The following is a 12,853-nucleotide window of genomic DNA, read 5'->3' as shown; positions in this document are numbered from 1 at the left end:
ACTAATCAATATAAAATGAATCGTGCTTCAATTGGTTATATTGGTGGGTTACAATTTAAAAATATTATATTATTAATATTTCAAATTATTAAAATAAAATATATTAGTTTAATATTGTAATAAATGATGCGCAATCTGAATTTTTTACAGACTTGTAGAGGTTCGACAAATAAAATAGGGTTGGAGTGTGAGTTTTTTTTTGACAAATTGACTGTATTTTTTTATTTTTGATGTGCCAACTTACATTTTAGCTAAGTGATTTTTATGGTGAAGATGCTCTAAGTGAAGTCTAAGTTTAGTTTATGAACAAATTTTGGTTAATACTTTCATTATTAAATATTAATTTTAATATCTAAATTTAATAGTACATATATATATAATCATTTAAAATAATAAATATTAATATAAGTCACATATCAGAATAGTATAAGATATCCGAACTCTTCATAATAATATCAAATTTTGGTTATCACATAGATTTTTAACAATTTTTATTTTAAATATAGAATAATATTATAACTATTTCAACTCTTCAAATTTATTTTTATATTTAATGTTGCGTGAATAAATTTACTACTTTTATGACTAAATGTGCCCTCCATCTAATCAGTCAATTATTATGAATATGATATAAATTGTATGCATATACATTATAATATTTTTATTTATTTATAATTCATATAAATTTATATTTATATTTAGAACTTTCTTACTATGCTAATAATTAAATTTTAAGATGCTCTAGGATCCTGAATCGAAATCCCTAAATGGCAATTGCTAAGAAAAAATAATAATAAAAAAATTTGAGGGTCTTTGTCTGAATTCCCATATGATAATTAATAAATGGTAAAATTTTCAAATTGGCAATGTTATATTACACAGATCCCCTTCTCATACGTAATTGTATACGGTGTATACTGTATACAGTGCACAGTACACACAACACTGCCTATATAATTCGACGCTTCATTAACTTTGTTATCATTGAATGTCTTACCCTTGTTCACGATCAGGAGATGACGAATAAGGTGGAAAAAAGCTACTTAAATGTGTCGGGGCTATGCTGTAGTTCAGAGGCGTCTTTAATAGAGAGAATACTGAAGCCACTCCCAGGAGTGACGGAAGTGACGGTGGTGGTGCCATCAAGAACTGTCATCGTTCATCATCAATCCATCCTTATTTCCCAGATCCAAATTGGTATCACTTTTACTCCCTGCTTCCCAATTTTATAGTCGCTCCTATATTAATTTTACAGCACTATTATAAATAAGCGTCGCACTGTTTTGGTTACAGGAGATGATCATGACAATCATGTGACAACTTTTTTCACGTCTACTTTTGTGGTTTCCGTCTATAAAATATAGTTCTATAATTTTTTCCGATTCATGTCTGAACATTACATCTTTGTTAGGAAACAGAATATAGTCTCTGCCCAGTGCCCCCAATTAACTTGATGTTTGATTTTTTAACACCCATTTTAAGGTACTAAAAATATCACATATGAATATAGTCATAATTATAAAATTTATATCAAATAAAAGTTTAGATTCTTCTGGCAAAAAAGAAGAAGTTGATTTTAAACTGTAATTTGATATAGGAATTGATTTTTTTTGCTGGATGTAACTATTACTTTTGTTACACCTTAGTATATCAAAATGTCAAACATTATACTTTAGTTAAAATGGAACAGAGACATGTCAAAAGTAAATGGAAGAATAAATATGGGACGGAGGGAGTAGGTTTTAAATCTTTAGACTATAAAAAATCGTGGAAAGATTGTTACAACAATGGATGGTCAACACAGGACATTATTAGTTGTGGATACAGTTATCGGGGATTTTTTTGGGTCTGAGCGAGGAAGTTCTATAAAATATCCATCAATCTTGGGTTTGATTTTAGCTTCCTATACTACACCTGTAATATATACTGTAGTATGCGAAAGCATAGCGGGAACATTTTGGAGGTTGCAGATGTAACTAGTTTAATAATATTCATACTCTGAATGAATATATTAATTTAAGTTATGTAAAAATCATGATTATATTGCAGTGGACGCTCTGAATGAATCAGGATTGAATGCAAGTGTCAAAGACAAAGCTGGAGAAGGGGAAAACAGTAACAAGAATAACAAGAAGAAATGGCCAAGCCCGTTTGTATTAGGCTCGGGATTCTTGGTATTGTTAACCTTAATACTCCAGCATGTTTATCGTCCTCTCCATTACCTGGGCCTGGCTGCTGTTGCGCTTGCTATCTTTCCCATTTTCATGAAAGCCGTTGCTGCTATACGCCATTTCAACCTCTCCAACATCAACATTCTTGTCCTTATCACAGGTACCTCACTCCCCCCTTTTACCTTGCTATGATTCTTAACAAAGACTGACTGATTAAGATTGCAATGCACCGAAAGAAGATCAACCAACCACTTTCCTCTCCACATGCCTGCCATATTTGTTACGTTATTTGCTTAATATGTTCATCTCCTTATGTTCACTTATAATGTTATTGTATGAAGCTATCACTGCAATCACATTGGCTAAGCCGGCCTTTCATGACGTAAAGTAGTTTCTAGGAGATTAAAACTGGCTAGCTAAATTGCATTTCCAGCCGTCCTTTTTTTTGTTACAAATTTTTCTGAAGTTTTGGATTACTGAGCAATTTTAAGAAAGTTATTATAAGGTACGGCAAGGAGTGAGATGATATTTCTATAGACTATTTGGTTTGGTTTCAATCGGCTCTTCAAAAAATAACTTGTAAAATCAACTACAATATCACACTTTAGAGCATACACATCAATAACACAACAGTACATATTTGAATAGAAATGACACACAATAGGTTAGTGGGAAAGTTAACTATTTTGGTATATGCAGTTGCTGGATCAATTGTGCTAAAAGACTATTTTGAAGCTGGGGCAATAGTTTTCTTATTCACATTTTCTCAATGGCTCGAGTTCAAGGCAAGTCACAAGGCTACTTCTGCTATGTCATCTCTCGTAGACATAGTTCCTCAAACGGCATTCATTGCTGAAACCGGGGAAAGAGTGAATGCTGATCAAGTCCAGCTTAACACCATTCTCTCCATTAAGCCCGGTGATGTTATACCCATTGACGGAGTTGTTGTACAAGGAAACTGTGACGTTGATGAGAAAACTTTAACTGGTGAATCTTTTCCCGTTTCAAAGCAAATTGGCTCCACTGTTTGGGCCGGCACCATCAATCTAAATGGTAAATATTTTATTATTACACACCTTAACTATTTTTGCATATGCATGTATGTTTTAAGTAAAATTGTTTTTCCCCATCTTTTACACTATTACATAATATTTGTAGGTCATTTAAACGTTAACACTACTGCTCTACCGGAAGATTGTGTGGTGACTAGGATGGCAAATCTTGTTGAAGAGGCACAAAAGAATAAATCAAAAACCCAAAGAATTGTTGACAAATTCACGAAATATTACACCCCGTGTTAGTTTGTGCAACTTAACTTTTATTTAGCTGGGAATTGCTACTGTGAGCAGATAAATATATTTTTCTGAATACACTCATTTGTCTATTAACCTATAAGAGCAATATTTTTTTGTGACAGTTATCATAGCTATAGCTCTCTGCTTAGTGATTGTTCCCTCTGCAATAGGAGCACACAATTTAAGTGAGTGGTGCCGCTTGGCATTGGTTGTTTTGGTGAGCGCATGTCCTTGTGCACTCGTCCTCTCCACCCCAGTTGCTGCCTTCTGTGCTCTTTCAAATGCTGCTAAATCAGGTCTTCTTGTCAAAGGAGCAGAACATCTTGAAACTCTGGCTAAAGTGAAGATAATGGCATTTGATAAAACAGGTACAATTACCACAGGGGAGTTTATTGTTGCAGATTTCAAACCAATTCTACAGGATGATCATATTACCTTGGACAAGCTACTGTACTGGTAATTATATATAAACCTCACCATCGAACTTAAAGTAATGTTTCATTGGTAGATTAGCTCCAAGAAACACACTGTTTCATATAACTGGATACTTAAAGTTTCACTTAATATCCATACATTTCAAATATCATTTAGGGTTTCAAGTATCGAGAGCAAGTCAAGTCATCCAATGGCAGAAGCACTGGTTAAGTATGCAAAGTCATATTCTGTTGATCCGAAGCCAGATGAAGTTGAGGAGTTTCATAACTTTCCAGGTGAAGGAATTTATGGGAAGATTGATGGGAAAGACATCTATATCGGAAACAAAAGAATTGCTCTTCGAGCAGGTTGTTTAACATGTAAGAAAACTTCATATTATATATGATTTCGACTTTATAGTATATTGACCCTTTTCACAGCATGTGTCGACTATTTTTCACATGACCCTTTACTCTTGTTTTGTCATAATCTCGGTTTGACCTTTAAACATTTCAGTACCAACCATAGGAGATGATGAAATGGAAGGAAAGTCTATTGGATACATATTCTCAGGGTCTTTTCCTGCTGGAATTTTCAGCCTGTCTGACGTTTGTCGTACTGGAGTCAAAGAGGCCATCCAAGAGCTTAAATCAATGGGCATAAAAACAGCTATGCTTACAGGAGATCATCAAGCGGCAGCAAAGCATGCACAAGATCAGGTTATCCTAATACGGCACATTAAAATTCATTAAGGCATCAGCTTACATTCATTAAATTTATAACAAGCTGCATATATCCGTATACATACTTGCAACATGTTTGCTTCCTTGTGTGTAGCATAGTGTTATACTATCTTTAGTATAATTGTACTGACGAACGATACCTTTATACTCATTTTTAGATCGATGGTGCTCTAGAACTTGTCCATTCTGAACTTTTACCCGAAGACAAGGCAAGAATAATTAAGGATTTCCAGCATGAATCAACTACTGCAATGATTGGCGATGGCCTAAATGATGCTGCAGCATTAGCCACTGCTGATATTGGTATTTCCATGGGAATTTCTGGTTCAGCACTAGCAATGGAAACTGGGAACATAATTCTCATGTCAAATGATATCCGAAAGATACCCCTAGCCGTTCGACTTGCAAGGAAAACGAAACTGAAAATCCTTGAAAATTTATTTTTGTCAGTTATCACCAAGACTGCTATAGTTGTTCTAGCTATCATGGGGCATCCGCTTGTTTGGGCTGCTGTTCTTGCAGATGCAGGGACATGCTTGCTCGTTATCTGCAACAGTATGTTACTCTTAGCACATAAAGATAACCACAGTAAAGGGAATTTTAAATCTTCTATTTCAAGACATGGCAACAGAATTGCCCTTAGCCACAAGCACTGTTGCTCTGTTATTAAAAGACTGAAGAAACATATGCACACAAGACATTTTCCCAAAAAATGTTCTGCGCAAAGTCTCTCCAATGGCATCTGCTCACTGTCATGTGGGTTCCAAATGAAGACGACTTTAGCTAAAGATCAAGGTTGTTGTGAATTTGATGATCAAAAATCTCAAGGAGTACAGCACAATGTAGCCATTTTCGAGTCAGAACCCCATTGTCGCCAACGTTGTTGCTCTGCTAACCAAGTTGAGACGAAGTGCATTCCTCATTTTAATTCTCCAAAGTATCAATGTGAATCTATGAATTCAAAATCATTTGGGGAGATTGGGCTACTCCCCAAAGATCATAGTGGGTGTGAACATGATGTTCCAGTTCATGGAGTGCAACAAAATGTAGTCATTTCCGAGTCAAATTCTCATTGTCACCAACGTTGTTGCTCTGCTAACCAAGATGAGACAAGGTGCATTCCTGGTTTTAATTCTCCAAAGAATCAATATGAATCTGCAAGTACAAAATCATTCGGGAAGATGGAGCCACTCCCCAAAGACCAAGGTTGCTGTGAACTTGATGATAATCCAGCTCACGAAGTCCAACAGAATGTAGCTATGTCCGAGTCGGAATCCAAGTGTCACCAGCATTGTTGCCCTGCTAACCAAGTTGAGAGAAAGTGCATTCCTCATTTCAATTCTCCAAAGCATCAATCTGAATCTGCGAGTCCAAAATCATTTGGGGAAATTGAGCCATTCCCCAAAGATCAAGGTTATTGTGAACTTGATGATAATCAAGCTCGCGAAGTACAACAGAATGTAGCCATTTACGAGTCAAAATCCAAGTGTCAACAACATTGTTGCTCTGCTAACCAGGTTGATATAAAGTGCATCCCTGATTCTAATCCTCCAAAGCATCAATGTAAATCTGGGAGTCCAAAATCATTTGGGGCAATGGAGCCACTCTCTAACTCTGCTGCAACTGATGGCTGCTGCGATAATGGTGATGATAAGCTGGATTCTAATGTTGACTTTCAAAGTTCAGAAGTAAGGCAGGTCAGGGGTTGCTGTAAGAAAGAGTGTTGCGGCAAGGCTCCACTCTTTGAATTGGCTTTAGGAGGGATATTATCAGAAATTGTGATAGAGTAAATTAATTAGTCAAGTACTTAAGTGAGGTTCCTGGACACAAGATGCTTGAAATTGTAGATAAGTTTGGTTTGTGCAAAAGATGCTGATTATGTATCCAAAAAGTGTGGTTTGCAATAAGCAATGAACTTAACAAAATTGCGGGATCGCATAACTGCGAACTAATACTAATACTTCTCGTACACAATATTTTACATATCTATGAACGTTTCAAGTTTCTTGTGGCGAAATTTGTTTCAATCGTTCAGCAACATGGGATACAGGGTGGTCAGTTTTCTTTAACGGTACGGCTAATTTGCCTGAAACATTTGTAAAAAGAGATTAAAAAATAGCAATAATCTCCAAGACGTTGCTATATGCGGAAAATATAAAAGAGAGTAATATTGATTATTTCCTGCATTAAGTAATGCGTTTCTTATTTGTTTTTATAAAAAAGAATAGCCTCTTGGGAAGGTCGCCAATTTTTTTTTTTAACTGTCTGATAATTTTTATAGGGAAACAAAAATTGCATGTTCAAAATGAATTGTAATTATTTGGTTGAATGATTGAATAATACTGTTATGTGGAATTTATTTTTTAATGACCGTTGGAGATATTTTTGTTCAAATAGAGAAATTATAGGAGTGATTCATAACCTTCTTCTGCATAGCATAGACCATCCAACTTCAGACTTACAAGAGTAATAGTGTAATACCCATAAACATTGATTAACTATGATTTACATATTTTGTTCGTAACTAGTAACATTGTATACTGTATATAAAATTTGATCCACTGCAATAACATTGTATGCTATACATACTGTATATTAAATAGTAAAATATGATCTTTGCAACAAAAAACAATCCACTACAATCCTTTACGACAAAAGATTAATCCTAGTAAAAAAACTTCCCGGAGGGAAGAGAAATAACATGTATTATCAGAAAGTATCTATAAAGTTGACCATGAACCGACATGAATCAATCATCAAGTGCCTAAATTATGGTGCTGATAAAATTTCAAATGAATAAACAGATAACTGGAAAGCACCTCAGTTTGAAGGGCAGGGTGTATGATAAATTAAAAATATTATTTAAAATAAATAAATATCCAAGTTACATTACAAATACTGCTCTGTGTACAACCTCGCAGTTTATAGCATATCTTCAGCCAGAGATTCCTTGAACTTTCAAGCTTTCATGAAATCTGAAGATCATTCAACAAAAAATTCGGGCCAAGTACATACCTATGGTCATTGATTAAACCTAATCATGAGAATTGAGATCATATCAGTCTGCTTTAGTAAGGAGATCGACTATTGGGAATATCAATTTAAGGCCAATTTGTCACATAATGATTGATAAGCAGCACTGCAGACCTTAAACTTCTCCTCCGCCACAGCCTGTACACATATAGTTGTATGTCATATCAGATTGACAGATTGTATTAAACTAGAGATATCAATGAATTTAGTTTTCAAATTTCAGAAAAGGTTGTCACTGAAAAGATAGTAGTAGTTCAGTGGCTTTTGCATGTATTTTCAATCAACCTGAGGGGAAACGGGGATGCTTATGTTCCGTTGATTATATCTCCAACCATCATGCCATGGATAACAGGCATCAAGAAAGAAACGATAAAAAACAGAGGCGATCAAGAGAATTTTTTTCTGCACCAATATAATAATTATATGCACAATATGAAGCTTACTTTTGATGAGCCCTGGTGACGATCAGGATGCCATTTCATTGCGCATTTTCGATATCTGGATATGTAACATCAAGCCATCAGTGTAGAACATAACATATAAATCTGGATTAAAAGATCATACAATCATTACCAAGTGGTTGAAGAACAGACTAAATGAAAACTAATGACAAACTTACGCAATTTTAACATCATCCGCATTTAAAGGACCAGTAGCACTCAACCCAAGTGTCTTCCTATCTGAAGTTGAATTTGACTCTGACTCTGACCTGTCAGCATCAGTATCATAATCCTCTTCATGAGTCCACTTCCATCTCGAAGAGTACCTACTGTTATAACTGTATCCTGATGAGCTCCGAGGAGGTTCATCACTCATGAAAGACCAAAAGTAATGTTTATTTCCACCAAATGCAGACTGGAAAAGGTTTTCAACATCATCATCATCTTCACAGAACTGAAAACCCCCTAAAGAAGAGTTAAAAAGTACATCAAACTGTATTGCTTTAAAAGATGTAGATCTATCAAGTACGTATATGAACTTTATTCAAATAAGTATATAGTTGACATTTTTATTTTATTTTCTGATGATAGTATACAAACTTCTAACTGCAAACAACATGTATTATTATTATAATAAACATCCATAACTAGAAGAATCTGGAAACAAATTGTTATATCACTGGTTCCCAATAAGTACAAACAATATGCTTCTGGGTTTCAAAAACCCTCAATTAATTTTTTACATGCTTTTTGAGAAGAGTGGAAAAATTCATGCAAAATAATCACACTCTTTACAGATTGTGACACAAATATATGAAGCCACAATGCCGAAAACCAGCTGTTATCAAACTAAGGATTCATTCGTTAAATTTGAATGCATGAAAGCTTATCATTTCCGAGTAATGAGAACTGCAAACAGATGGTTCAATTCTGCATACTTAACAACTCATACGCTCTCAATGCACTTACTTCTACGCCCAGATCGGGGTCCCTTATAATTAGACCCACCAGCTTTGGATCCCTTATCCCTGAAATCTGGTCTAAACCAGGTCCTGCCACGACTTGAAGATGGTTCACGTTCATATTCTTCATAATCATAGTTCAAGCCCTAAAACACAGAAAATCATTATCTAGTTACATCTTATTTTCAAAGCTACTTACATTATTTTAGTTAAATAACAGATAAACCTCGTTTTAAAGAAAGAAGACAAAAGCAATTAACAAATGTAGAATTGGATTGAGAATAAAGAAAAAACAGAGGTGCAACAAATGATTAGCACCAATTTGTAAGAATAACAGATAGATCAACAGAAATTCATATACAGAAAGAAAACAAATATAACATCATTACCACTTGTTACATCAAAGGTAATTAATATCTTTATGTTGTTTGTATATATCTTTGGCCCAAAATATGACATCATTACCACTTGTAAGTAATAACACTGTCTGTTTGATCCAGGGCATATATGTCATTGCTCCTTTCTTCAGCTATGTTCTCTCTGTTCTCCTCTCTCTTTATATAGATACATATTCACATACAATCATAACATTATGTATGCATAGGTACACACACACGCACATAAATATATTAGATGCTTGTTATTTATATACATCTATCAGAACTCCCCAGTTCATCTCCCCTGGCATAACTCACATCCATATACTTCACCTTCTGAATTCTCCCTTGCTTCTTCTTCCTAAATCCAGTTCTTTCATATAACCTCCACATCACTCTCACCAACCTCCTTAATCCCTTCAATCTTCAACACCCTTCTGGCACACTCTGATACAATGGCGAAGCCATAGAATACAACCACCTCAAATACAAAGACCTAAAAGCCTCCCACATATTTGGAACCAACCCAATAACCCCCTTAATCCCCTCAACCACATTCTCCACAACATCCTCTTTCTCGATCGAAACCCTCCCAACTTTAACCACACCACAAGTCCCCGAATTCATCCGCAACAAACCCCAACACCCCCTCTAAATCTGCTCCTAACAATTATTATACTCAAATTAGCAGCCAAAGGTAACTTCTTTGTCTTAAAAAACACCTTCCCTAACACCTTAAGCAAATAAGTAACAATCCCTTTATCAGCAAAAAAACTTATCATAAGACTCACACAACTTTCTTTAAGCATCAAAACAATTATAATCGCTCATCAACTTACTAAAGTTCAAAAATTTAAGAACAACAACATTATCAGATTGTACTTTCTTTTTAGCAGCTTTTTATTGTGACTTTGACTTGGGTCTTATTATCAATGATGAAATCTCAGAGCCTTGAATTAGGGGTGGGGCGGTGGGACTTTATATGGATTTGTTTTAGTACTATTTTGTGGGATGTTCTAAGGAGTTAGTATCATGTAAAAGTACTATTGAGGGAGTGATGTTGTCAGGGGAGTAAGTACGAATGGGGAGTGATATTGTCGGAGGAGATGAATCGGGTCGTTTATTTTTGTTGTTACAAATTAGTAGAAGAGAAGAGCTATGTATGTAGTATGGGATATTGTTGAGGATTTTGCGGGTACGATGGGGTGGGTATTGGTGTGTTGTGATGAGAGATTGGTTGGCGGGTTTTTTTTTAGGAATTATCAGTCCAAATACTGTATATTGACTACACATGGAAAGACTGAATCACCCTTGTAATCATTATGTGTTCAACTCATTTAACAGAAACACAACAAATGTAAGTAAATAAATCCGAGTATAACAATATGGTAGTTTTTGATGTGGAGAATTTAAAGGAGTCTGACACAAAGTGCACTAGACTCTTTAAATATACACGAGGCCATTGGTAAGTAAACAAACACTGGTCACAAATTACCTGAAAAAGATTTTCTGCGAAAGCACTAACATTGCGCAGCAATTCTTCTTTACGGTTCTGTTTTCCTGAATATCTGTAGTATTTAGCTCGCTGAAAATTGTTAAAAAAAACATTATTCCAGACTTGCAAATAAATTTTGAGGAATTGAATGTATCAAAAGCTTGATGAAATACCAGAGTCATATTTGGCATTCAAATATAGGAAAATGCTGGCCTAACCACAAGAGTATAACATAAATAAATTATGCTAGAAAGTGTACCTTTAAGCGAGAGAGTGCAGTTCATTGGTTTATATGCGAATTGTAAAGAAATTCAACAAATCTTACCGATGTCGCACAAAATCACTACTCAGGTCAACTTATAGGAATAGTTATAGCCGTTCTAGGACTAGCATTGAACTTGCTCTAACCTATCCCTCAACCCATGGTTAAAATATCTAATGAAGTATAAAAACTATACTATTTCATCACTTCAAATATGAGATTTTATAGCATTATTAAACCAGAGTGCAACAAAGTGATGACACCTATACTAAGAATATATAATAAAATGAACTTTTCCTTTGTGACAATTCATTTGTCGTGTCACCAACTTGGAAAATACTTTAACACTAATCACTTTCTTAATATAGCCAGCCAATAATTTTTTCACCTTAAATGTTAAGTAATGCATCTTTCAGTTAAAGACACCTTATTTGATCAATTACAAGAACAATTTGCATATGAAGGAAACTTTTCCCTTAATAGTATTGCAAAATTGTATCAGTGGAGCCAAGGAATACCAATCAACTCGGGTGCCACATATTGACACACTGCCATACTAATATATGATAGGACATCAAAGATGACAGTAGTTCCACCCGAATAAGCCTAATAATCACAAAATGCAGGTGCCAAGTACGAGGTTTATAATTTCATTACGATATAAGAATTATTATAAGCAACAGCAAGTATACCATCACACCACTAACATAAATGAAAATTAGTGAAGACATGTTAGAGATGAGTCTCACCCTTGTAGAACCCTTAGAAGCACTTCCCCTCTGCATTCAGAACATAAAACACAAATCAAATCCATGCTCTCATTCGCTAAACAGCAAATCTTTTATAACATTATCTCCAACACCCAATTAAATTTCCCAAAAGACCTAATCTCGAGCAACGAAATGAAAGATAACAAAATAAAAACCAAAAGGGCCACCGAAAAACAACAAATCTTTATCAGCCATCAACCCAAGAAACGCAAAGATTTCAACCCCAACATTTTACTCAACCAATTCCAAAACAATAGTAAAATCATCAACCCCTAATCCTTAAAAAACCTAAATATAATACAGAGATGTGTATAAGAGATTAAGAGATAAATTAATTAAAAAAAGTGATAAAATCAATAAAGAGAAAGAGTGTGAAAACGAACGGTGTCCCAGGGGCTAGAACGTCTTTTGCGTTGAAGAACAGGAGTGGAGTGAAAGAGGGCAGTCGATTTAAGGTTGTATTGGGTGGCCTGAATGCTGGAAATCACAGCTTTTGTTGCTCTGTTCATGTTTCTGCATATGATTTTGTTTTGTTGTGTCTGCAAATGCTTGGTTAAGCTCAACGGGAATGTGGCTTTCTTTAACTTCGCCGCTCCGAGTCAACTCGGTACTCGGGTTGACGATGTTCCGGGTTTTTCTCCCTACTTCTCCTCTTATTCTACCAATTTTAAATATACACCCAAAATTTATAATAATATTTATTCCTTCCTTCACTTCAAGAGCATCTCCAACTATACAAACCCCTTAGCTAAAAAATGAGTTCGACATTCCAAATATAAAAATTTAGTCTAACATGTTGAAAAAATCGTACTCCAACCACGTGAACCTGTTGTCTATAATTTTATAATTTTAGCCAACCCTTCTATGAATGTCTATATTTGTCGAACCTCT

The 12,853-nt window shown here is 34.9% G+C and overlaps 2 protein-coding genes across 2 annotated transcripts; one reads left to right on the top strand and one right to left on the bottom strand.

The window, feature by feature from the left end:
- Window positions 1–926: 926 nt before the first annotated feature.
- LOC108217441 (cadmium/zinc-transporting ATPase HMA3) lies at window positions 927–6,564 on the top strand. The gene is made up of 8 exons (XM_017390272.2): window positions 927–1,197; window positions 2,050–2,331; window positions 2,871–3,224; window positions 3,330–3,467; window positions 3,589–3,922; window positions 4,058–4,260; window positions 4,397–4,599; window positions 4,782–6,564. The coding sequence occupies exons 1-8, from the start codon at window positions 1,017–1,019 to the stop codon at window positions 6,411–6,413; spliced, it is 3,327 nt and encodes a 1,108-aa protein (XP_017245761.2). The 5' UTR covers window positions 927–1,016; the 3' UTR covers window positions 6,414–6,564.
- Window positions 6,565–7,463: 899 nt separating this feature from the next.
- On the bottom strand, window positions 7,464–12,635 carry LOC108216057 (uncharacterized). Its single transcript, XM_017388718.2, has 7 exons — window positions 12,346–12,635; window positions 11,942–11,971; window positions 10,931–11,020; window positions 9,066–9,204; window positions 8,276–8,561; window positions 8,100–8,154; window positions 7,464–7,794 (listed from the first exon to the last, which is right to left on the bottom strand). Exons 1-7 carry the CDS (start codon window positions 12,469–12,471, stop codon window positions 7,720–7,722), a joined length of 801 nt encoding a protein of 266 aa, XP_017244207.1. The 5' UTR covers window positions 12,472–12,635; the 3' UTR covers window positions 7,464–7,719.
- Between the last annotated feature and the right edge of the window lie 218 nt (window positions 12,636–12,853).

This window comes from Daucus carota, chromosome 4, assembly GCF_001625215.2.
Source record: "Daucus carota subsp. sativus chromosome 4, DH1 v3.0, whole genome shotgun sequence".
Classification (NCBI taxonomy): Eukaryota; Viridiplantae; Streptophyta; class Magnoliopsida; order Apiales; family Apiaceae; genus Daucus; species Daucus carota.
The sequence above is the reverse complement of the archived record's forward strand: the minus strand, read 5'-3'. Positions and strand labels throughout refer to the sequence as shown.

Bases quoted from the DNA above. Each gene is read 5' to 3' on its own strand.
- LOC108216057 (XM_017388718.2), bottom strand. From the start codon at position 12,471: ATGAACAGAGCAACAAAAGCTGTGATTTCCAGCATTCAGGCCACCCAA. The intron at 11,972-12,345 runs GTTCGTTTTCAC...TTCTGAATGCAG, and splicing joins GTTCTAGCCCCTGGGACACC to AGGGGAAGTGCTTCTAAGGG. The intron at 9,205-10,930 runs GTAATTTGTGAC...TCTGTGTTTTAG, and splicing joins TCGCAGAAAATCTTTTTCAG to GGCTTGAACTATGATTATGA.
- LOC108217441 (XM_017390272.2), top strand. From the start codon at position 1,017: ATGACGAATAAGGTGGAAAAAAGCTACTTAAATGTGTCGGGGCTATGC. The intron at 1,198-2,049 runs GTATCACTTTTA...ATTATATTGCAG, and splicing joins TATTTCCCAGATCCAAATTG to TGGACGCTCTGAATGAATCA. The intron at 3,923-4,057 runs GTAATTATATAT...AATATCATTTAG, and splicing joins TTGGACAAGCTACTGTACTG to GGTTTCAAGTATCGAGAGCA.